Source organism: Phoenix dactylifera, unplaced genomic scaffold (assembly GCF_009389715.1).
Source record: "Phoenix dactylifera cultivar Barhee BC4 unplaced genomic scaffold, palm_55x_up_171113_PBpolish2nd_filt_p 000228F, whole genome shotgun sequence".
NCBI classification, from domain to species: Eukaryota; Viridiplantae; Streptophyta; class Magnoliopsida; order Arecales; family Arecaceae; genus Phoenix; species Phoenix dactylifera.
The window spans coordinates 80,301-106,236 of record NW_024067733.1 but is presented as its reverse complement, the minus strand read 5'-3'; the positions used below and the strand labels follow the sequence as shown (position 1 = coordinate 106,236).

The window sequence follows — 25,936 nt, the reverse complement described above, 5'->3', positions numbered from 1 at the left end:
GATAAGACCTCCTACTTCATTTTACCATCTCCAATGTCTTTACTTGGATGTGACAGAAGTTCTATTGGTTGTCAAATTTGGCTTGACTTCCATGTATTTAGTGCTTCTTATTTTTAGTGGAAGTTTAGCGTGCAGGCGGTTTATTTACCTGTCCTATCACAATACTTAGAAACATTGGCCGTCAGGATTCATCAATTTTCCTTGAGTTAAAGGAAGGCCAACTAAAGAGTGATTGCTTCTGATGGCTGGAGGCTTTTGACTTCTACCTTTAGCTTCTAATCAGTCCGGCAGTTTATTGGTCAAGATACATATGCATCAATTTCACTTCATCATTTTCTTATGCAGCTACTCTTTTATGAACTGTACATATGTTTCTACACATCTGTTTTGATTCAGATCTTGTCTATAAAATGCTAAATCCTATCCTTTTAACTTTTCAAAATTTGAGATCTTAGCCTGATGTAACTGAATTTACTTTGTTTTACATATGGTTGGAGAAACCTATATTTTTTTTATCATGGAAATGTGGGTAGAAAGAGTTGGTAGGACTCCCATTTCTCTTGTTATTAAATGAACTTCAACTTTAAGTCAAGGATACCACTTTAATTGCTAATTTAATAATTTAGAATTTGATAGAATTGTATGGGCGTTTAGAACTAAATTTTATGACTTAATTGCTATATATGTATGTGTGTATGTATGTATTTACATGCGTTGGTATGTATATATGCATGTATGTACGTACATATGTGCATACATACCTAGAAAAGATTTAAGTCCTTTCATTCTTCATTTACTGGAAGTCTAAGAACTTATAGTTGATTGTTTAGTTCATATATAAAGCCTTAAAAGAAGTAGCACACATGCATCTAAGTTCTTGTTTGTATGTATCAATTATCAATTAATGGTTACTCTCTTATTTGTGTTATCAGATTTATGAGTTCCTCTGTAATTGCAGAAAGGATATTTTGCTTTTTCTTTGTTGGAATGCTTTGTAGACGACATGCTTAACTTTCTCCGCATACAGTTAGCTTTGGTCCTCTCTAATTTAGTTATTTATTTACTTTTTTGTTTTCAGGTCCTCAATGGGGAAATCAAGAGGCGGCCAAGTTGACAAGACTGTTGAAATATCAAATGTCATACTTTACTGTAACTTGTTAGAGGAAACCCAAAACTTGCCTGGTATTAATGATCCTACTGACCCGCAGCTATGCGGTATTTTGAAGTTTGAGTCCGAGAGATGTGATTATATAATACATCCATTTGAGGTTAAAGTTTTTCTGCAGGTATGCTAAATTATTAACATTTTGATGTTTCCTTTTTTGCCCTATTACTGTAATATTTGCTTTATCATTTGGTTAGATCTACTTTTCTTCCTTTAATTACAAATTTATAATTTCTTCTTGCATTTTTGAACTTGTCCATACAAGAAATGCTTATATTCAGTATAATGTGCTTGCCTGTATAGGCAAACAAATCTGGAAAGCTTGATGGTGTGCCTCAATATGATGTTACTGCAGAGCTATCTACCTTGGTTTGTTCCTTTTCACATTGCAATAGCCATCTGAAGATTCATCGTTGAATATGCATTTCTTTTTTATTTTTTTTAAAGATAAGTTATATTGGCTCTTCTTGTTATTCTTTTTGTTTTTTTAGGCTGTCTTGTTGAATGAGGTTCAGTTGCAACAGATTTTAAATCTCTGGGATTACTTCTCCATCTGTGCTCTCAGAAAAATGTAGGTCTATTCTATACACTGTTAGCTATTAGATTTGTTTGGTTGTTTGTTGATATGCTTGTCATTTATGAGTATGAACTTTTGCGTAGTTGTGCAAACTCATTGTACTAATTGAATATTTTCCACTGCTTACTTTGTTTGATAACATATGAATTAATAGAAAATTTTGGTGGTTATGTTGTTATCATCATTTTATTTCTGCAACAAACAGTTATCATGCTTATACTACAGTTTTTTCAAGATATATAGTCTTGTTTACTTTTGCTGCCTTCATAGATCCAAACAAAGTTATGTTTGTTTGTTTTTCTGCTATAATTTGTGGAGACATAGGCTTGGTACAGTACTCACCTGAACTATACCTTCTTTGTTAATAACCAACCATTTATGAATATGATGTTTCTGCAAGTCTTTTCTAAGAACTATATATATATATATATTTGTGATAATTTGACCATACAAGGCTATTTATCATTTTTTTAGGGACTTAGATCTAGGCACCTGCTTTGCTGCCTAGGCATTCCACTAGGTAGTTCAAGGGGTCACCGTGTAGGACCGATAGGCATTTGTCAATCTTGCTCTCATTCTATGGTTGTTGCTCTCATCCTTTGCTTAGGCATTAGGGATAAGATGGGGCACAAGGGTTGAGTTGGTGTTAGAGGTCAGCATGGAGCTTGAGTTTTGATGGAGCATGGGAGAGGACTGTTAGTGTCTGGGACAATGGGTAGTGGATGATTAGGGCATAGATAAGAGTGTGGTGGGAGCAAAAGAAATAAGGTAGGTAATGGTTTGAGGTGGTGACAATGGTGGAGGGATGGTGATGTAAAACGAAAGGGCGGGGAGTAGAAGGGTGTCACCTTCTTGCCTTATTAGTTGGAGCAAAAGATATTTATCACTTTTTGTTGCATGCTGATATGCCTCAGAATTGACCAGGAATTATGCGAAGGGTTGGCCAACCAAAGCTTGCCATGAAGCCTATGGACCACCAATTAGAGCCCACTACATGCCATTTCCAGAAGGGCACAGTTGAATTTGAAGGCACCTTGGCCGAAATCTTGAGCGGCATCTGAGATCACGCTAGCCAAATGGGCAGGATGTGATCTGTGTGCGAAACACCCTCGCCTAATTGTCGGAACGTGCGAAGGTCTGCTAATCTTAGCCGACCCACATATTTGAATTCTAGGCCGATAGGCTCTCGTCTTTGCCTATACAATCCACTTTCTCTGGGATCTTTTAGTTAAGTTCTTAGGTGTCCTAATAGACCTTCGAGAACCTCCTCTGTTCCTGAGTGTCGCCCTAACTTAAGCATTGGAGGGTCCCTTACTGGACACATTTTGGCAAGAAGAATTCTTCGTCTTTGCCGTTTCAGGTCGGAGCACGATCGTGGACCAGGACCCCGGCTACAAGCATCCACCTCGAGGTGCAACCCTGCACAAACCGAGCAGTTGATTGTCGAGCCATCCAACATCCAACACCTCTCCCATTCGGCGCCTGGGATAGGCCGGTCCTCAATGGCAATAGATTGGCGCTAGGAGGGCCACAAATCCCATCATGGGAGGTCTCATCTACAAAAGAAAAATAATATGTAGCCATGAAGTCTTGATGGGCACAACCAGCACCTTCTAATGCCCAGTCAAGTACGTTAGAGAAGTTTGATGGCTCTTTATAGAACCTACAGGCTCCACCCCTTCAGAACCACCTTTCTATCACTTTAAGGAGTCAGAGGAGACGTTCGCTTCAAATGACGAGGAGGCACGGATCCAAATTGCCATGCAGGCGAGCCTGGATGATTAGTGACAACCGGATGAGGTGGCCAGGCATAGAACTCAATTTAGGTCCTCGTACTATGAGTTGGACTTCGGTTCTATGAGTAGCAGGGCAGATTCAGAGTTTAGGAGGACCCCCTTAGTCAAGAAGGCCATCAGTAGAGGCGGTGACGAAATAGCATCTGTGCTAGAGGCTTTTGGTAACAAAAAGAAGTCATCCAGAGAGATTTCACCGGGCGCAAAAATCCATGGTTTGATTCGCATGCCTTCTCCAGCAGAGATTCGAAGTAGCAAAGGATTGACACAATGCTGAAGAAGGATATATGGCAAGCTATTGTATCCTAGTTCCATTTCAGCTACATCCTAGTGAATGTGGCAGATTATATGTACTATAGATCTGCTATTTCCGCTATACAGGCTGCCGGTCCTGGTTTATATTTTTCAGGCCCGAAGGACATCTATGGTGAGCTTTTTGACAGTAATAAGGAGCTAAAAAAAATGGATTGCCTCCTATAAAGGCAAGTGGTCTATATATGGATTGACGGTGATGTGTGATGGTTGGATCGGTCCTGCCAGACGGAGCATTAGCTTATGATTAGGTCCGCGACGCTGCGTACATTCTCAAACTAATGAAGGAGGTGATTGATCAGGTAGAAGAAAAGAATGTCGTGCAGATCATTACTGATAATGGGCCACAATATAAGGCCGCTGCAGAGATTTTGATGAAGCAGCGGCCACATATTTTCTGGACTCTATGTGCCGCATATTGTATCGACTTCATTTAGGTTAACTCGAGATTATAGAAACATCAAAAAAATTCAAAAAATACCAAAAAAATCAAATTAGACTTAAAATTATTGAAAAGTTCAAAAAGAGTGATTACCAATTAAATATTTTTGAAAATTCTGAAAAAATGGGCATGCTGGTATGAAAATGATACGCCCTACCCGTATTGGCCTCGGTACGGTACTGAACCAAGACTAAACCATACCGGCCGCCAACTGGTACGGGTCTTGATACTGGTTTGGCGGACCTTGCTATTGTTTTTTAACATCTCTATCCAAATTGACATTTAAATACATGCAGTATACACTTTCTTACAATTAGTAAGATAAATTAGATTGCTACGGTCGTGCTTATATTGACATTGGTATACAGAACTTCATCATGGAGTTAGGCAAATGTTGGCAAAATTTTGTGAACATGTTGGTTGATTGTATCACAGATTTGGATGCATGCTACTTTTTGCTTGCCTCTGGCAAACTTTAATTACTATGCTTATGTAATGTTCTTATTGCTGTATTATAAATTTGTAATTCCTATATTATTATGCACTAGTATTGTGTGATTGATTATGTTCTGTAATAGCCACATTCTTCTTGAATTTACCATACTGCGCATCCATGGCCTTGATATTGTCTGGAAAAAAGTGATTTATTGTTTCTTTTTCAAAGTTGAAATTCCGATATTTGACCTTGCAAGATTTATCATGCTGGCATCACCCTACATTTAATAAGTTCACTATCCTATCATCCACTTTTAGTAGCTTTAGCTGGCCTTGTTTTTAACAGATATGGACGATACCGTCCCTCTCAGAGCTTGTTATCAAGGAAGCATAAAGGATGGCAGAAAATGTTGTGGCACTACGCACAAGAATCTGTTTTAGCAGATGTTCGTCAAAGATTAAGGAAGACTTCTTGGAGTTATCTTGGTAGACGAATGTGAGTACCTATTCAGAATCATGACTTCTGGTGTATGCTGTTTAATCGTGCCATCTGATGTTTGTTTCTTGATATTATCTTAGTATATTTTATGGTAAGTGTTGAGTTTGAATTTTCATTTATTGTTATTGTAAGAGGAAAAAAATATGATGTTTCTGGAGGTGCCTGGCAAAAAATATGTATCTTTATCTGGATTTTCAGCATCATTTGATCATTATGCTGGCCTTTTTCTTCCTTATCTTGAACCGGATTTCTCTTTCTGAAGTCTTTGTGAAGAAAGTACAACTTCTTGAGGTAGTTGTTTCATGTGCTATCTTTCTTTCTTTTTTTTTGGTGTTGACTAGATGGTTGCTAATGAGAAAACTAAAGATAATACTCCTATTTTCTGATAAACAATTCCTGCCTACATTTTTCAGATACATCATTCTGTTAAATTCCTATAGTGTCTTGGGAAGGCTAGCGAACAGGTCTATTTCTTAGGGAACATTTGGTTTGCAGAAATTGGGAGATAGGAGTGGGTACATGTTTCCCATCCAGCCCATCCCCATGTTTAGTAACTCTTTTACGTATAGGAATTTGGATTCCCATGGGTATTGGATTTCCACAAGCAGGGGTAAAACCATACCCAAGGTAGGGCTTGGGTATCATTTTCCCTAGTGTTGGATATGTGCCTTTGTAAAAATAAAAGGAGGTTTTCTTACATTTTATATTTACTAAAATTAATTATCAATTTAAAATATATTATAACAATATATTATCTCTTATTTGTTGTAATATTGTATATATTATTTAATATGAAATATCTTATGTTAGTATCGCAGATATTATACTCATAATTTCATATTATATATATTGATATTATGTCATCATCATATTATCAATGTTCATATTACTTTACCATATATTATATCAATAACATTTAGTATTTAGCTTGATATTATATTATTAAATTATATTATCAATGAGTTATTATCATGATAATATCATTAACCTTATTATTATAATAATTATCTATATTTATTATAATAATTATAATACATGATATAATTATTATGTTCTTATAATAATCTTATTATACCTTATATTATGTTTATTTATTTTTAAATATATAGTACAATATTATCTATTGGACAATCTAATATTATGTATTATATAGTATATAAATATTATACCTTATATTAAAATTATCATATCGTAACATGTTATTAATATCTTATTAATAATATTATTATCATATCCTAATATGTCTTGTATAAGCTATAATTACATTATTAAATTATTAATAATGTGATTGTTATAATCATTATATCATAATTGATATTATATTTTCCTGATATATAAGTATAACTATTATAAGGTGACAATTATATTATGATATCACATATTATATAATTTTCTATTGCATTAAATTTATAAGAATTATTATAATATCAACTTGGTCATGACAACTACCCAGTGTGCAGTCGCTTTATCAATTGTCCCCCATCTTACTCCGATTTAGATTATTTTTTCCATTGAGTCCAACTGAGTTGAAAAATGCTAATCAGATTGTATCTTAATGTTTTTTATACGTAGATTTTTTTGTGGCTACATATATTATAATTTCAATGCCCAAAGGTCTTTTCATTGCATGCTTTTTATTTTGCTCTTTTCATTTTTTATTGCTACATAGTACATATATTTTAATTTCAATTCTGAAAGGTCTTTTTATTGCATGCTTTTTAGTTTGCTTTTTTATTTTGTGCATCCTTTGAAGTTTGAACAATAATTGATGAGAAAATGGAGCTAATGCATTAACTGCTTTTTCCCACATTGACTTGCGCACACATATACCTATCATAAATGCTCATGTATGATATTTGTGCATAATAACTCTGCATATAAATGTGTATAGATTCACTAAACTTTGTGTGATTCAAATATTTGACTACCCCTTCAAAACTTAGCACAAATTGTAGTCTGTATTGTTTCTTAATGGATTCAGAGAGAGAAAAGTAGAATTAGCCTGTGAAGAAACTCGAGCACTTTTTATACAGTACAAGGGGAAAGGGAACAGTATGCTGGTAGAAGTAGTGGGCAAAGTGGAAACATAGTTTAATGCATTTCATTTGTATGTAAAAACATAATTTTTGGATATATTGCACCATGACCAAGTTAGAAAATGCAATATAGCCAGACAATTTGATTGTGAAATGTACATGATATCAGAGAGAGCAACACAGGAATGCTAAACCTTGCTTTTCGCCTGTCTAAGCATGAGGTATCTTTAGTGAAAATTTGAGCATTAAGATGCTTAAAACAGTTCACGGTAACTAAAGCCATGTGGTTAGGACTGCTGTTAGAACACCAAAAAGTATTTTCTCTGTGCATAACAATATTCTCCGATCATTTATTACATGTTATTTTTATCTGACTCAATATGAATTATGATGAGAAACATTGCCTCCCTAAAAATTCATTTTTCCTTTCTTCCCCAAAAAATTGATCTGTTTTTTTGTCTTTCTCTAGTAATATCCTGATTTAGCATCTTGATGGATATGCGATTTTGCCTTTCCATAATCATTCCAACTTTTCCATTGGTCCTGCCTCCTCACTCTTGATATAGCCAAGGTCAATAATTTATTTTTCCCTGAAATGGCAAATTCCTAGCTATGCATTTTCTGAATTCTGTTGACCCACTCTGTTGTACAGAAATGGCAAATTTATTGTTCCTGCCTCATTCTCGATATAGCTCAGGTCAATAGTTTCTTTTTCCCCAAAATGGTGAATTCATAGTTATACATTTTCTGAATTCGCTTGATCCACTCTATTGTGCAGACGATTGTAAGCTGATTTACCGTTGAAGAGTTTGTTGCATTCTTGTCTTGGCCAATCCTTCATACATTTTTTTCTTTTTTTTTTGTTTTAGTTTTTTAAGCTATTGCCTTTGTTAGTTCACATGCAAATATGAAGTTGCTTGCTCACTTCATTTGTATGGCACATGATCGCGGTCTCAGTACAGGACCCTGTACTACTACCACACTACTAGTGTCGGTGCACTTGGGATGGAGGTTGGTATTGAATTGAGACTCGGTTTGGGAGGGCTGTACTGAGTCTCGGTTCGGTACCAATACGGTACAACACACCTAATATAGGATAGCATGCACTGGTAGGGTGAACCATTTATCAGTAAAAATGTCTTGATATTATTAAATTAAACCTAAAATGGAGCCAACATATTTTCTGGTTATTTTTAAATTTGTGGTCTTCCCTTTTTAATAGCTTGTGTGTTATACAATAAAACCTCACTTTCTTTCTCTTATATAGTTTTAGTCCCTTCTCCACATTTCCTTTGCAACTGTAATTACTATCTGTGCAATATAAGATGATTCACATCATGGTTTGACGAACCGGCCCGTACCGGCCTGTAATCAGTCCGCCGGAGCAGTAGAAACCGGTACGGGCTGAATCTAGCCGGAGTCGGAGAAGGAGATAGAGCGGGGAAGAGCGGGGAAGAGAAGAAGGGAGGAGAGGCCTCCGCCGCCTGCGGGGGGCCGGCGGAGCCGAGGGGGGTGACGGGGCCTGCGGGAGGGGGGGAGCCCGCGGGGGCATGATAGAGGCCGAGGCCGGGTCCCTGTTTCGAAAGAAACAGGGGATGTGGCTGCAGAAAAAAATTTAGGGATTTGTAAGTGAAAATTTCGAAACAGGGGACGCGGCTGTGGAAAAAAATTTAGGGATTTGTAAGTGCAATCGGCAAATTGGTTGCCGACTTCACTTAAAAATCCCCATTTTTTTAAAAAATCCTCAAATTAAAAACCACGGCCGTGTCCTCGGTCTCCACCGCGCCCCTGCGGGCTCCCCCGCCCCCCCTGCGGGCTCCGCCCCCTGGCCTCCACCACCCCCCTGCGGCCCTCCGCGTGCGGCCTCTCCTCTCCTTTCTCCCTCCCTCGCTCGCTCTCTCGTTTTCTTCTTCTTCCCCGGCTCCGGCGGAGAAAAGTGTTCCGGTTCGGTACTGGTTTAAATCGGTCCGAATCGGAACTATGCCGGTCCCGTAGGCGACCGGTATGCCTACCGGTACCGGTACGACGAACTTTGATTCACATTGTGCTGTGAAGGCTATGTGCATTTTATTTGTGTGGTTTTTTTGATTTCTCTTATGGTGCCCGATATTTCTTGACAACCATGCGAAAGATAAACAGTAAGTTGAAGAAAACTAGGATAGTTGGTCTTGTTTTCACACCTGAAGTTGCAAAGTCCTTTATCTGCAATGTATTATGCAACTCTATGACTGATTCTCTTAATTTAATCAACCTTTCTATTATTTATCATGGTTAACAGAAACTACCGCCGGAAATACGTCAATCTGTACAAAAGAAAGCTGGAATTACTCCAACAAGAGCAGGTGAACAAGGCACCATTTTATTTAATTAGCTCATCTTATCCTATTTTTATTGTTTTAAGCTCTAACTTTTGGATCTGCATACTCGACTGTTTGATGTTCTTTCATTTATTGAGACATTATTTTCATTGCTATTTTCTTTTTATTTGGTGAGTAGAAACTCTACAATTTCTAGAAACTGTATTGTCCACATAAACTGACCATGATTCATTATATACTTGCTGTTTTCCCCAATTCTATCTTTGAATGATTTAAGTTTCTGCTCCAGTCCTAAGAGCACTATGTTTGCAATTTTTGCCATCATCCTTTGGGACAACATTGCATCTGTGTTTTGATTTAATCTACTATGGTCGGTTGGTAGGAGAGAAGATTCATTGTTAGATTACCTTTGAAATTTGCTGCTGCACCTTCATATGCTAGCCAATGCTATTGGTTGATGTTCTTTAGATTCTACATTTTGTGGCAATCAGATTTGACTTGATAATCTCTTGAAGAACTTTTTTTTTGATTCTTTATGCAGGGCTTAGGATGTATCTTGACATTCTCCTCTTAGTTTGTTGTGCTCCATTTTTCTACCAAGCTTTTGATGACTTTGTTCCATTTTCTAGAGAATTCTTTTCACCATTTGAACTCTTTAAAAATTAAAGATGGCCTTCTGTCTTTGGAGTGTAAATAAAATTCTTTGTTGCGTAGTTTGCAAAATATGCTTGATGCCAATTGGAAAATCCTAGGATGTTGAGTTAGGAAGAACAAGAATATTCATTGTAGAATATGAGCCTGTGCATACATCACATTATTGTATTTTATTGTTATCTCAGATGTAAATTTTTGAATATATCATAAAATGTTCTACATTAAGGGTGTGCTTGGTTTAAAGATAAAATGGAATCAACCAGAATAAACCCACTTTTTTCTGGTTTCTACCGCTTTGTCCTGCTAAACATCCATATTAGCGCCATTGTTCCCAAGAGCAAAAAGAAATTTTAGAAAATTTTTTTAAGGCACTCTTCCTCAAAACCTGAATAAAGTTGTTCTACTAAAATGGCAGAATATTATTTTTCTACATTAAGCCACCTTATTACTATCAAGTTATTACCCATGCCCATACTGTTACAGAAAAGCTATTCCCATTACTAAACAGGGGCTAAAGTTGAATAAGGAACAGTCCTGTCATTGAACCTGATGGATTATCTAAACTTCAATAGTTCAATTATTATAAAGTGTGTGCCTGTGTGTAATTTATGTATCTATGTGTATATATGTATTTTATATTATATTATGGTAGTCCATAATAAATGATATTTGACTTGCAATACCAAATATCTAGTTGATAACAGTTAATTTTGTTAATTTACTTGCTGAGTTGTGACAACTATTATGTGCTACTCTTTGCATCTAGTTTGTTTAAGATTATTTTGTTGAATTTTTAATATTGAAGCCTCATATCAAGTGGTGTACTTGAAAGTGTTTATAAAACATCTGTACTCAAACTGGTTGGTATAGCTTGTCGGTGAAGATATTTTACAAGAGCTAGAAAAGATGGATAAAGAGTGTGATATTGATGATATCCTGAGCTACAGGTCTATGGCAGAGCAGCAATTGCAGGTATGTTTTGTATTATGATTTTGCCAGGTACCATTTTTGCTGTTGGAGGAAATTAGTGTATATTATAATTCTGAATCTATTGATTTACCTTTTTGATATTGTTCACATTCTTTTATGATTTGATCTCTTTAAAATATTGAACGAAGAATTCATTTATATATGCTTTTGGTTAAAAGGAGTAAATATCATCGTCACCTTTTTGATTACCTCTATGTGATATCTTTCATTTGATTGTCTGTCTCAATAGTTTCTTCTTCCCTCTTGCGCTCTATGATGTAGGTTTAAACTGCACTTTTGTTTTGGCTGTTGGTTGCTAGTAATTTGCTTATAGCTTATGTTTTTGCAGGTGGACATCAATTTGAAATTTAGCCTGAAATGATCCAAAACTTATACTCTTATATTTGAAAAGAATATATATGCTCGATTAAATTTAGGGCTGGAATTATGTTGGCATAGGTCAGATTTCTATGCTGCTTAGTCCCGGCCTGAAAAATTTTGGGCTTCTAGTAGGCTGAGTTTTGATTGTTTTTATTTCCAAAATTTTGGCTTGAATCTAACTTGTGCTTGAACCTGAGCTTGAAGCTCAATTCTATTGGCTTGGAGAGGGGAGAGAGATGTGGGAAAGAGGAAAGGTGGAGAGAGATCAGGGAGGGGGGATAGGGGGAGTGTCATGTCCAGAATCTAGAGCGTAACAGACACCGCATACTTGTAGGGTGGACCATATAAGCATGCAAGGCTACCGATCAAATCATAATAATTTCAAAGTAGTAATAGTAATAATTCTTCGACCTCAAAAATTAATTTAATCAAGATCCAATTAAATCATACTCATAAGCAAATATCCCAAAATAACATGAGGTATAATGTTCGAAGTACTTCAAACTATGGTACGCCATACCGTACTGAACTTAGCATTACAAGGCGTACCGTACCATACTTGTTCAATAACAGTACAAGGGTGTACCAACCTCATGCTAAGCGTATCGACATAATGACAGGGTGGCACCGGTATGGGCTCCAATATCGAGACGACATATCTTGATTCTAATTAATTATTATCATTCAAACTGAATAAAATATTCAAACTAAACTGAACTAATCTAAATTAAACTAAGCTAGAAGTCCAGATGATTCAAATATCTCCGAGCAATTTAGCGAACTCCCCTAAGTTTCGCGCAATCACGATTTCAGATTTGAAAATAGAAGAAAGAATAATGAGCCACACTAGGCCACTAAGCAACATAATATATCTAAGTGGGGTCCACGGAAGCCAAAGAAATAAATAAACAAATAGCATAATATTGACAAAAAAAATTGAATCTCGAATAATACACATATTTCTTTTCAAAAGTTATTTTTCGTAAATTGATACTAGACCTAACATCAGACTATGGTCACGTAACCTAGTGGCGTGGGTCAAATAGCAGATACAGGGTGAACAAAGTGCCAGATAACAGATACTATTCTAATCACTAGTGGCTCGGTGTCAAAACTAGTTTCTCAGATTACAAGTTGACAAGAACAACGTATAATCTCTATTAGCAAAGCCCGATTATACCCGTGCTGAGAATATATATATATATATATATATATATAAATTATCCAATCAAATTTTCAAAATTCATCTCACAAGAGTATTAAAATATATAACATATCTTAGAACAATTATGTTGGTAATAATAGTATGCTCGATCCATTTAATCAAACATAAAATAGAGATCATAATCAAATTTAATAAACTAATTATAATTTTCTAAAAGTTATTTAAAAAGCATACTTTGAAGCATTAGGTTACTTACCTCATTTTGTTTTAAAATTCTACTTTAGTTAGATAAGTCAACTTCACCTATTCAAAGCCATAAAAATCCAACATCAACAATTTCGAAATTCAAGATAACCGAGAATGGATTAAAATTAGGAAAAAAATGATCCAATTTAGGGCACTGCAGGATGTATGGGTTCGTACTCGAACTAAGGTAGAGAAAGGATAAGGTTGTCTAGGCGGCGATGAATGAACTCTTAGGTCGGTCTGAATAAGGTGAAGTCAACTTGTAAAGATCAGCTATGATTAGGTGATTGAACAAGGGTCATTGGTGACTGAATTCCAGAGGTATCGGACAAGGGCTGATGCCGCCCGGGTATCAAGGCATTCAAGGCCTTGTTATTGGGGTCAACTTGGATCGGAACAAAAGAAAGACAGGACATTGAACTAGGATCCCGAGGTCTGCTTAGAGAGAGAGAAGAGAGAAACAAAAGATAGAAATAGGAGGGAAGCTTTGCTGTCTCTCTTAGAATAGGAAGGGGAGGCTGACATCACCAGGGATCATGCCTGAGGGCAGAGGTGGAGGAATGTTGGCTGCGGTGACTGACCGACGAGAAATCAAAAGTGTCGAAAAATAGGAAAATTAAAGTGTTTTCAAGTTTTTGTCCATTGGCCGTTCACTGGGGGTTTGACGTCAAGAGGCAGCGGCGCATATGACTAGAAAAAGGGGAAAAGAGAGAAAAAATAGAGGAAGTGGCCATAGAGCTTTCTCGATCAATTTAAGGCCAATTATTCAGCGAAATCCGACCGACAAGAGATCCTACTACCGAGGAAAAGGAAGAGGAAGGGAAATCAGGGCTTATGTCGGGCTTCGGCGAGCTCTCCGGCTTCGACACCAGGCTAGTTGATGGGTCGGCTTCTTTGGTCCAGGCCGGCCAATGGGGCAGGTCGGGCCTCATAGGGAGGGGAGAGCGGAGAGAGTGGAGAGGGGAGAGAGAGGGTGGAGAGGAGAGAGAGTAGAGGGGAGAGAGGTCGGGTGGGAGAGATATCGGATCTGAGAGAGGAGAGGAGGGAGAGAGAAGTCAAGAGTGAGGGAGAGGAGAGAGGAGAGAAAACAAGGAGGGGAAGAGAGATCAAGTGGGAGAGAGGAGAGGGGATATAGAGATCGGGTGCGAACAATATGCTAGTTTTCTAATGATTCAACATTAACACTAATTTTTCTTTTTTATTTCCAATAACCTCGACTGACTTGGACATATTTATAGTAGTGAGTAAATGATTGAACTAGTGAACTATAGAATCGAACATCATAAATGAAAGCAAAGGTGTACGGATCATATAATAATACAAAAGTAATAAAGAATGGCGACAAAAGAAAGTGAAAATGAACATGACATAACTCATGGAACTCAACCACTCCGATTAACCAGAAGGGTCACTCCGATTATCCAGAAGGGTCATTTGCATTTGCATGAGGATGCCAAGGTTTAAAACCTCCCACATCTTCCCCTTATTGTTCACATAGTGGTATGGGGCGAGATGTTGCTTGCCCACCATATGCACTCATCGTTTGGCATATTGGCTGATAACCCAATGTTAATAAAGCATGTGATATGGGGTCCAAGTGTTATGGTATTGTTGAGATTTCATACCTTGCTGGATATAGATTTATTTTTTTCCTTTCTCTATGGTTGCTTGGGGGAGGTTTGGCAGGTGTAGATTGGGACCCTTATTTGACAAGACATTTGAAACTCAACATCAGAGGATTATTATTATCTTGTTGCTTTTGGAGAGAGAATTTGGTAAAATCCAACCAAGTATAGTTTTATCAAATTTTGTGTTGACTAATTCAAAGAAAGTAGTGATTTGATTGATTATTTAATAAAGGTTTACCGTACCAAACTATACTACCCAGTTTGGGCATGCAGTACTCAACTTCAAAGTACTGATATGGCACAAGGGCTCAATACAGTATTATACTGACATGCTACAACCACTATCTTGTCTCTACCAGTGTACTATATGTCATTAGGGGTTGTACCATACTGAACTGACCTATGCTACTAAAATGGAGTCCAATACCAAGATTGATCATCCTTGAGTTGTAATTTTTGCAGAAGTCATGGTTTTCAGTTTGAATTGGTTCATAATTTTACCCTCTCGCTCACTCTTTAAAAGTTGTTATTGTTATTCTCTTATTTGTTTTGCCATTATATGTTTGGAGTTTGGACCAATTTCATCGCCCGCCCTAAATAGGATTACTTGGCAAGGTTCTATAAAGCCAATAACATAGTCTGGAAAAGGCTGGATTATTATGGCTATGGTATGGCTATCTTTTTATTTTGTTGCCTATTGCTTGTCAATACCTGTTTGCTAGCCTTGTTTCTGTCTATGTAAAATTCTCTTGTTGTGATGTTTTGGTTTGAGCAAACGATACCGAGAGGGTTGTTGCCTCTTAAGTCTTGACCATTGTTTTTGGGGCAGCCTGTGGCTTGACCTGGTTCTGGCCTGATTAGACTTGGCCCCATCCGTATTTGAAGAGCCATGGGGTGGGTTAGGTTCAAAATTTGGACCAGTCTAATTTCCAGCTGCAATTTGCGTCTTGTACTTTTCAACTCGACTTGACTTGACCTTACTCGAAGATTATCTGGGTGTAATTTGGGTCAACACAAAAGAGGGCCCAACTATGGTATGCTGTACCGGTCGGTACCGGGCGTACCATACCCATACCGATGGATACCGGTATCGGTATGCCAGTGTCGGTACGCCTAGCGTACCGTGTACCGTACCGTACCGACATTCGGTACGCTTATGCTAGTGCGGCACCGGTACGGGATTCGGTACCAGTACGGCGAACCGCCCAACCCAATTCGAACTTGATCCGACCAACCCAATTCGAACTTGACTTGATCTTACTCGACCGGTACCGGACCGACCGTAACCGGTACGGCGATCCTTGAAAACCATTAGTGACCATTTTAGAACTTTACTATTGTTTAGTAGTACAAATTATCTGTGAAAACATTACAAATAGAATTTGAAACAATTTTCTATGTTATTTTTTACAGTTAGTGATTTAATAACAAATAAACAGGATATATAGTTTTATAAGTGTGGTATGAAAACTCCCGCTATTAATTTTGATCCAGGTCAATATGACATTCCTTATCAGTTCTAGTTGTAGTTTTAGTTATTGACATCTGAAGCTTCTTAAATATTAATATGATCCATAAAGAAAGACCAAAAATCATGAGAAAGAAATTTATCAGGAAAATATTTCCTTGATTATAATTAAGGCATCTGAGAGGTGTGGTGTCTTAATGTGTACTCACAGTTTATGAACTATCATGTAAAAAAGGTAGAGCTACTATGAGTTTTGAACAATTCACTTGAAATTTGAAATATCCTTATTTTTCTATTTTAGAAAGTAATGATGATTTTATTTGACAATGCGTGAGAATTGTCATATGTTAATTTTGGTCAATCTGTAGTTTCATTAATAACCTAGGATTGAGGAAACCCCAGCCTTTTGGTTTCACTTGTTGATCACAGTTATTGATTGAAATCTGATATATCCTTTTGTTGGTATCAGAATGGGACAAATAATTTACAGTGTTAAATTTCTTCTGCAGGCAATCTTTTTTTAGATTTTTTAATATTTTCAGCTGTTAATTTCGTTCTTAATAATAAATTTTGTTTGTGTTAAAATATTGTTATTGAATTGCAGGATTTTTTATTGAAGTCAAAGTCTCGTATTATAGCTACAGGTGATTCTAAATCTGCTGATGAGAAGTACCAAAATGGTGAACAATCTTCAAGTAGAGCATGTGGATGGTTAAATTGGTTGTCCCTTGGCATGCTTGGAGCTGGTGGAACCGCTGAGACCAGTTCATTTGCTGGCGTTGTTTCAGATGAAATTATCAAGGTGATATCGATTTTGTCATTGTCATGTGGCTGCTTATTTTCGGCTCTTATTTATCTTGTCTTATGCAGGATATTTATGAGGCAACTGAGTTTCATCCGGTGGCTGCTTCTAATGGGCATCTTCCAATTAAGGATAAATTTTGTTCATCTTCCATCAAACTCAACATTAGCCAAATTATCGCTTCAATCAGCATAAAGTACTGATTCCTTTTATGCACACCTCCAGCATTATCATTGTCCATGCTTATTATAATCACAATTGTTTCATTTGCAAAATAAAACGTAAATAATTGTCGGAAAACTGAAAATATTATTGCTGATCCTCAAATTCATACTGATGTGATTTATGATAATAAATTTTGTGGTCTATATATATATATATATATATATATTTGAGTATCAAAGTGCCTAATGAAATTTTCTCTTCGGTAACTATTGCTTGATAGTTGGTGCGTGTGGAGTGGTGACCTTCTATGAAATTATGGGCATAAAAGTAGATTATTTGTGCCACAACATATTCAACAGAATGGCTGTTTAGCTTACTTAATCTTATCGTATTATCAATGGTAAAATGATATAACTTGAGGTATAGCATGGCTCTCAGATGCTGAGGAAAGTTAGATCTTCAAAATATATTTTTAATTTTGATAAGGTAAGATTGTTTTTGAAGAAAATTAGGCACATCATGTGAAACCTTGAAAAGGTATTAGAGGTTCCTCATCCTCTTGTTTCTATAGTAGAGAGAGATGCAGGATAAACTAGGGGAACAAGTTCTTACAAAATTGGTGCAGGAAAGGAAGTATGGGTTTCTGGAATTATCTGAAACTTGAGTTTAAGTGTACTATAATGCCGAGCTTCTAAGGAGACCTACAGAGTTATTTAGAAATATGTGTCTACAAGTTTATAAAATTATTAGAGCATAAATACTAGAGCTGTTACCACCTTGTAAGGCCTATGCTTGTTAGTTAGGTTGATAAATTCTCATTTTGAACCTTGCGACTGCATCCAAGGAGAAGAAGATGCAAGCACTCTCTAGTTGATTGAAATTCCAATATGGTTTTTTAGTGGACTAACTATAATAGGCCTGCCATGTTGTATGGTCAGAGTGTTGGGCAATAAAGAAAATTGATGAAAACAAGTTGAATATAGCAGAAGCAAGAATATTAAGATGCATGCATGGTAAAAGTCGAAAAGAAAAATATGAAATGAATATATTAGAGGAGTTGCACGGGTTGCACAAATTAAGGATTTATCCAATAGAGATGGTTATGGATATATCCAATAGAGATTTGAGGAGGCTTCAGTAAGGAGAGGTATTTTGGTTTGTATTGAAGGTGGTAAGAAAAAGAGGGGAAGACCTAAAGTAACATGGACGGAAGTTGTGAGGAAGGATAGGAGAAATTTGGAATAACATCAAAGATGACCTTAAATCGGAATGCTTGTTGAATAAGGATCCATAAAGCCAAGCCCAAATTATCAGGAAAAGACTAGATGGTTATGGTTATGGTAACTATAATAGGCTGTTAGTGGGCTTGAAACTTTACCCACAAAGGAAATTCTATATTATCCTTCTAAAGCAACAAGGGCTTGCAAATGAAGGATATAATTGATTTTCCAAGTACATATGTAATACTCATTTCTATTTTATCGTGTTTTTTCATGGCTGTACTTAATTGACGGTCATACTGCAATGCTGTTTAAAATGTTAATAAGAGACTGATGCAAGTCAAAACTTTTCATTCTTCATTGTGTTAGAAAATGCGAAAACTTCCATTTTAATGCCATCGTCAGTTCTTTCATGATTGCGGTTGATATTAATTTGGCATTTCATTTTTCGTCTTCCTATGACTTGTTTATTTCTCACTGCGAATGTAATGTTTCAGGGCATATGATAGGAATATTGTTAAAGCAATATTCAGTGGAACCAGTGTTGATTGTGAATTTTGGGAAGAATCAGCTGCCATTCTTGCATCGATAAATTCTTTAGAGATTGTTAACCCATGCAACGAGGAGATCCTGCTAATGGCTAAAAAGGTTTCTTTTCTTTGTATATATTCTTTGTATTTAATTACTTACACCTATAAGTTGGTAATCTCTTTCATGCAATGGCATCTTTTAATAATTCTTCTGTTTTGTAGACTATCCTTCCAGAGATATCAACAGAGCACACACTGCCCTTTGTTAATGTGCAAATTAACATGCCACATTCCAACCAAAACTTTGCAGTTTCAATAAAGGTGCTTCAAGTTATTCTAATAATTGTGCTCGTAGTGTAAACTGTGAAATCTACACCTGTTATAACTTTTACAAGCTTTTGCATTCATATCTAAATTGTGATCCGTTGACTTGTTGTATGGTTAGGCTGTGATCCAACCGTTTGAAGCTACTTACGAATCAGAATTCTTTCTTTACCTGGTGCATTTTTATCATGTTATAACTTCCTTTGACTTCCAGCACAATAGGGTAATATTCAGTTGAAACTTTGATCTTCTTTATTGTCTAAAATTTTATTGATATATCTATGTCGGATAAGATCCTGTTTTCTCCAATTATTGCAATGAAAGTCTTTTATACTGCATGCTGCTATGTCTAAAGTTTCCATTTTGAGACTACATTTTATTATAGCCATTTTGAGACTACATCTTATTATAGATTAATTTTATGTTACTTCTATCTGGAAGTTGCATAGTGTCTTTCATGCATTTAGTTTTAGCCTTTTAGGTATGCTATCACCTTAACGTGTTTCGGGCCTTCAGGCACTCAGCCTTTTAGGCGTGCACACACATTCACTATTCCCTGCAGTTTGGTGGATATTAGATGCTTATAATAAATATATGGAACCATGAGGAACTAGTGTAGCCAAGGTCCGCAATCTCGGTATCAAGTACCGTATCGGTACCTTATATATATGGTACGGTACACCCTTGTACCGAAATAAATTTCTAACAATTTTTTTAAATTTTTATTTCGATACGTCTCGATACATGTCAGTATGCCTCGGTACACCTAGATACGCCGAGTATGGGGTGCTACGGGGCTTGAATCGACTTGAAGTTTTGTACTCGTTTTCTCTTGGTACGGTACGGTATGCACGATATCGGATGGTACAGGGCGGTACGACAGACTATGAGTGCAACACTAGTATAACAATTTAGGCCATGGTTTGCCGTACCGTCCCGTATCGTCCAGTACGGACCGTATCGTACCGTACTGGTTGGAAACCGGTATGAAATTTAATTTCGAGTTTGTATAAGTGATACCGGGCGTATCGTACTATATCGGTAGAAAATTAATATGAAACTCAACTCTAAGTCGGTACAAGCCCCGTACTGTCCTGTACCGGGGCATGCCGCCCCATACCGAGATGCAAACTGACCTGTATCGAGGCGTAGGGAGAAAATTGAGCAAAATGGTTAGAAAGCTATTTTGGTATAGAGTGCATTTTGTACCGTACTGCACTGTACCGAATCGATAAGGTACTGATACGGTACCCAATATTGAAATTAAGGACCTTGATTTAGGCATTTATCTAATGTATATTTTATTTTATTTCACACTGTAGTGATTTTTATTGGAGGTAGTACAGTGTTATGACTCTCTTGTGATTTAACTTTTCTCTTTCTTGATGATAGCGTGAAAAAATTGTGCAGTTCCTTTTCCTCTGAAGCATCAATTGTCTATTATATTCCAATTTGTGCATCATTTTTATGTATATATTGATTTGAAGTTGATATATATATTTGGAGTTTGCCTACCTTTGGCTAAGCTGCATGTCAATGCAACAGTGGTAATCTAATATGCATATCTATCAGCCTAGACTTACTGTCTTTCATGTATTGTCTCCCACAGTGGGAAGGTGAATAGATGTTTGGAGGGTTAATTGGAATCTTTAGATCCCACAATCCCAACAATTTTGAGATATTGTAGATCAACTTTTTAGGACTTTCTTATTCTAGGAAGTAGGAACCTTGGTGTATTACTTCTGGTTCTGTTCACTCCATTTTTTACCAACTCTCCCCTGCATGGGAGGTACCCCAAAATGGGCTCCTTATATCAGCTGATCTAAGTTTGAATTGTGGCTAGATGGAAACTCTGTGAGAAATAATCATGCTCAGTAAGGAATGCAGAACCACCCCAAATTGCCCGGTTCGGGGTGTACCGAATTGTATCGTTGGTGGAGTAGGATAGTTCTGGCAACGAAATTGCGAAACCGGTGAGGGAGGGGGAGAGGGTATTAAATCACATATATCTAAATATAGGTGCACAAGTCTAGGGTTCATGTATGAGATACAAAACATAAATAGACACAAATCACATATATCTACATTGGTTGAACACTTGGACTACAAGTTCCCACTAAATCATTGACGATGGAGTTAATACTACTCTGGCCATTGATGCGTCAGTATTGGTGACGTTTAGGTGGTATGATGTTTGCAGAGGGGCAGGCTACAAACCATGAAGTTGTTGGCCAATGCAGGCATGATTTGTCATGCAAATTTATGGTGAAAATTTTTAACTACTCTATCAAACTTTTGTTTCATGACAAGAATTGTATAGTATGACTCTCCCACTTTATCCAGAAAGTTTTGGAACTGTTATAATTTCTTAGGACTGTTTAATAGCCTTTGAAGATCCTTCTGTTCTACATTTTTGTACTCATAAACTGCTGCATGAAGTTTATCCATGGATTGTTGGTTTGTTGTCTTGGGCTTTATGTGCTATTTTATGCTGTTGTATTCTACTATATCTAATACTGTTATTCTATATATATTGAGTATTGTGTTTCAAGTGTCTCCGGCATACGACTTTGCTTAAAAAATGTATGTGGCTATCTGTGTAGACCTTTCTTTCCTCTTATTTTTGGCGTTTTCTTTTCTGGAAAAAACTTTATCAAGGTCCAGATGAAGGTGAAAGAAAGTTTTCTAACTTTCCTATTAGATGTTTAAGGTTTCATGGTCGGAACCTCTCTAGCCTCAAGTTTCCATATCTAGGTATTTGAAAGAAACTGAGGGTCAAGGACAAGTGAAGAACTGGTTAAACACCATTCTTAAAGTCTTAAAATATCACACACTAATCCATGAGGCTGACCTCATATAAATTTAAGCGGCTTATTGATTAAGGAATCATGGATGAACAAGAATATTGTCTTCGAACTTACATGTTTTGTAGGTACGGTGTATTCTTTGCCCTTGTGTGAATATCGTGCATTTGTTATGGTGCATTATGTATAAATTATGGATGACAAGCCTTATTCTTAATTCTTAATCAATTATTTAAAACAGTGTTCATGATATATTAGTTTTAAGTTTAATGTCTCTTATTCAATTTCTCTTAATAACAGGTATTGTCTTCTCTTAATGGCTTCAAAAATTTTAAGGCTAGATTGCTGTCAAAAGCTAAGTAAGTTCGGCATTGGTGAAATGCTTCCCCGGGCTCTCTTAAACTAGTATATAGTTTTTTTAGTTAATAGTATATCCTTATGTTTCTGCTTCAAATTGCAGCTACTCTGCTTATAACCAGAAGAAGTTGTTCTGGGATGTTACTTTCCACAACATTATCCTAAAATTTCCATTGAAGAATGAAGATTTAGAATTCCTTGTTATGGTAAGATTTGGTATCTGATGACTATATATCATGTTCATAGTTTTTCCCCATAATTTTTTTTTTGTTTTATGTTAAGATACTATTCCTTTTTTGTGGGTGTTATCATAATTCTTGTTTTGGCCTATTTATATCTGTGTATGTATGTAAGTTCTATCACAAAGAGTAAACTGTGGCATAATGTAAGCTCTGTTAAGATTATATACTGTTTTATCGTTTCCTTATCATTGTCTTAGCATATAAGCTTTGACATCCACATCCAAAGTGGGCAAAAAGACAATTTTTTTTCTTTATGTGCTCTGCTGATTGTTAGTTGGAGACTTGGAGGTCTTGCATTTATAACATTAAATTGACTCTGCATATTAAATCTGTGTTTGACTGATCTCACAGTTCACTTTTTCTTCACCGCTACTCTTGCTTACATTCTTCGATACAGTAGTCTTATTGGCTTACTTCCTTTAATCATAGTATTTTTTCTTTGTTTTTCTAATTATTTGTGTCATGCTGGTTGAAATCGATAACATATACATCTGTGTAAGTCCTGGTCTTCATCTTCCTCCATTTATTTGTGTCAAAGAAGAGCAAAAAGCAAGTAATCTAGTATGACAAAATGAGAAAATCCCTAACTTTGGCACCCATTTCTTACCTAAATTAGGGTTAACAAAAGGAAACAAACAAAACAATGATTTATTCAATCAGTCCTAAGATTCCTGTGAAAGCTTCCAAATTATCTTCTGAAGAGTCATCCAGACTAGCAAATACTCTTGTTGGACGTAGGATCAAAGATCCGTAATATGATTTGTTCCTGATGCTGATATTCCTGTTTAATTAAGCATCCTCCTAGCCGAGCTCATCCTGCTTGATCATTTGCTGGTTCTCCAAAGCTTGTGATGTTTTTTTTGGAAGTATTTGCATTATTCCTTAATTCCGAACTTAGGCCTTGGAGGCTTTTCATCTATAAAAATTGCATCAGATATCATATAACATATAGTTACATAATGCATCCTGCTATATAAGATAAATTTATTTGAACCTTGATGATTCATTTATGTTATATTTTTTCTTTTATTTGTGATTTCTTGTTTATTATAAATTGGTATATGTGCTCTGAAACATATTGAAGGTCACATGTGGCAGGTTTGGGAATTAGATGCATTATTCTTTAGATCCAGGTTGCAGACTGATAATGGTTCTTCATTATTGGATTATATGTCGAAATTCTGTGTGGTAGAATTTGCAGATGATACGCCACGAAACTTTCAAGTTGAAGACTTCTATGATAGTTTTGAGTTTGGACTGACTGGTTTTGAGGTCAGATTTCACATCAAGTCATTCTTGTTATCTTTTAATTTGCATGCACTGACATTTGTAACTTTTCACTTCATCTTAAATGGAATCCTGCAGATCTACGAGTTGATGCCTAATATTTCCAAAGTTTCTATTATTGAAAAATTTAATGCTTCTGTTATATTGTGGCTTTGCATTTTCTCAGATGAACCATTGCTGAAACAGTTTGAGGTAATTCAAATTTTGTGGATTCGATTGTTATTTGTTCAAGAGCTGAATTCCTTTTTTCTTTTTTTGGCATTCCATTGCTTAGTAGTGAACAAGTTATTAATACAACCACTTCTGCTTTTTATATGCTCCTTGACTGTAAGACACATGTTTTGCGTACTGATCAGTGTTTTGCATTTTATTCATTGTTAATTTGGATGAGAAATATCTGCTTATTCCTTATCTATCCACCTACAAGACATTCCATCATCAAAGTATTTGATGTTGTAGAATGTCGTCTTCTTTCGTTAACTTCTATTTGGATAATGTATTATTCTAAATATCTAATATTATTTGGTTGATTTGGTTGGGTGGCCATGGTACACCAAAATTTGGAGGCTGTAGGTGTGTGCCCAGAGGTCAAGCGCTGGGAGAAAAATGACAAAGTTGAGACTATATAAATTTAAGTTCATGGTTTTGAGTTCCAGATGGCACATATGATGGGTTGCTAGTAGTTGCACCCAGCATTAGGTCAGCATTGCACCTAACCTTTTCATATATATATATATATATTTTAAATTAAGAAAGAACTCATAGTCCTTTGTTTTTTTTTCTTTTTTCTAAGCATAGCATGGCATGCTTCATGCTTGTGGAAATTCAAATTGTTGCCTTGAAAATTAAATAATTGAATAAATGTATTAAATGCCATAAGTCAGCATGTTGTACGAATATTTCAACATCCGTCTTTTAATTATAAGTTTGTTATCATATATCAATTGATCAAAATTATTGCTTCTTTTACAATGCTGAGTGACATAGACTAGTCAGATCAGTAAAATCTTATTTTTCTTCTTTGGTATCCAATAAAGTTCAATAAATCAAAATGCAACTGTATCCGAAATATCAAAGTTGTATTATGTGGTTTGTTAGCACTTCACACTTTGAAACATTAAACATTATGCTAACTAAAATCGACCAACAAATTAATGACATCTAATATCATTTTAATATGATTTTTTTTTTCCTGTTTTGCCGCCTTCTCATTACTCTTTTCCCAACTCAACTACACATGTTACCCAATACACATGAGACTCTTCTCCACACTCTGAAATTTTGAGTACCTATGTCACCGCATAACTCTTAAATCTTCTACAAACTATTTCACCTTACCCACTTTTTTAATATTATCGCAAGTTAAATTTGCAAAATGAAAACAACTCTTCCTTTAACCGCTTAACAAGCAGCATTTGTCATCCTTTTGACAAAAGAAAAGTATCTCTTTGAAACACGCATGGTTGGAATCCAACCTTATGTTGGTTCAAGTAGTTGGTGATATTCGGTGTCAGGCTAAACCAGTTTTGATGAACCAATCTGTATCTGGTTTGCATAAGGGTTGGGTCCAGGTCAGCATATATCGAACCTGGATATGTTTAGCGTCGTTTTATGCCTGGTGGACAAGTTCAAGTCAAGTAGACAATATTACAGGGTTAGGTTGGGGAAACCGGAACTAAATGCCAGTGTGGTCCATTTTCATTTTTATGTTCAGTTTCAGTGGCTTGCGCTCTTTGTTGTTGAAGTTAATGTTAATACGATCATAGCTCGTCTAATGTTTGGTTGTGTGAAAATGTTGGGGTTGCATCAGCCTTGAAGTCATGGAGATAGTCTTAGCCATTTGACAATAATCTACAATTGGCCAGTCTAAGTTGACTACGTATATGTTGCAGCTAAATAGAATGTATTCGGACAACCTTTGTGTTGTACATTGGTAGCCAAAATGGACCATAGTTGACAAAATCAAATTACACTAGTAATTTTTGATTTTCTATGGACATTTTAACAGTACTGAATCTTTTTTTTTTCTTGGCTAACAAAGTTAAAGCGCAAGTAACCAAATGAGCAAACAGAATAGAGCTACAATCCTGTCTAGATAAAACTAACAGTGGACAAGC

General features: G+C 36.2%; 1 protein-coding gene across 5 annotated transcripts in view; it reads left to right on the top strand.

The window, feature by feature from the left end:
- Positions 1-25,936, top strand: part of LOC103723626 — a 111,315-nt gene that overhangs the window by 15,119 nt on the left and 70,260 nt on the right. For 4 of the 5 annotated variants that reach the window (XM_008814589.4, XM_039117452.1, XM_039117454.1 and 1 more), the window contains 15 exons: positions 1,079-1,286; positions 1,469-1,534; positions 1,657-1,736; positions 5,071-5,220; positions 9,538-9,601; positions 11,102-11,203; positions 16,693-16,890; positions 16,959-17,086; positions 18,773-18,923; positions 19,028-19,126; positions 19,251-19,352; positions 22,234-22,292; positions 22,394-22,496; positions 23,631-23,804; positions 23,898-24,011. In XM_008814589.4, coding sequence (XP_008812811.3) covers positions 1,079-1,286; positions 1,469-1,534; positions 1,657-1,736; positions 5,071-5,220; positions 9,538-9,601; positions 11,102-11,203; positions 16,693-16,890; positions 16,959-17,086; positions 18,773-18,923; positions 19,028-19,126; positions 19,251-19,352; positions 22,234-22,292; positions 22,394-22,496; positions 23,631-23,804; positions 23,898-24,011 — 1,798 coding nt within the window. Of the gene's footprint in view, positions 1-1,078; positions 1,287-1,468; positions 1,535-1,656; positions 1,737-5,070; positions 5,221-9,537; positions 9,602-11,101; positions 11,204-16,692; positions 16,891-16,958; positions 17,087-18,772; positions 18,924-19,027; positions 19,127-19,250; positions 19,353-22,233; positions 22,293-22,393; positions 22,497-23,616; positions 23,805-23,897; positions 24,012-25,936 lie in introns of those variants that run through there. The other variant, XM_039117455.1, reaches the window with a different exon arrangement.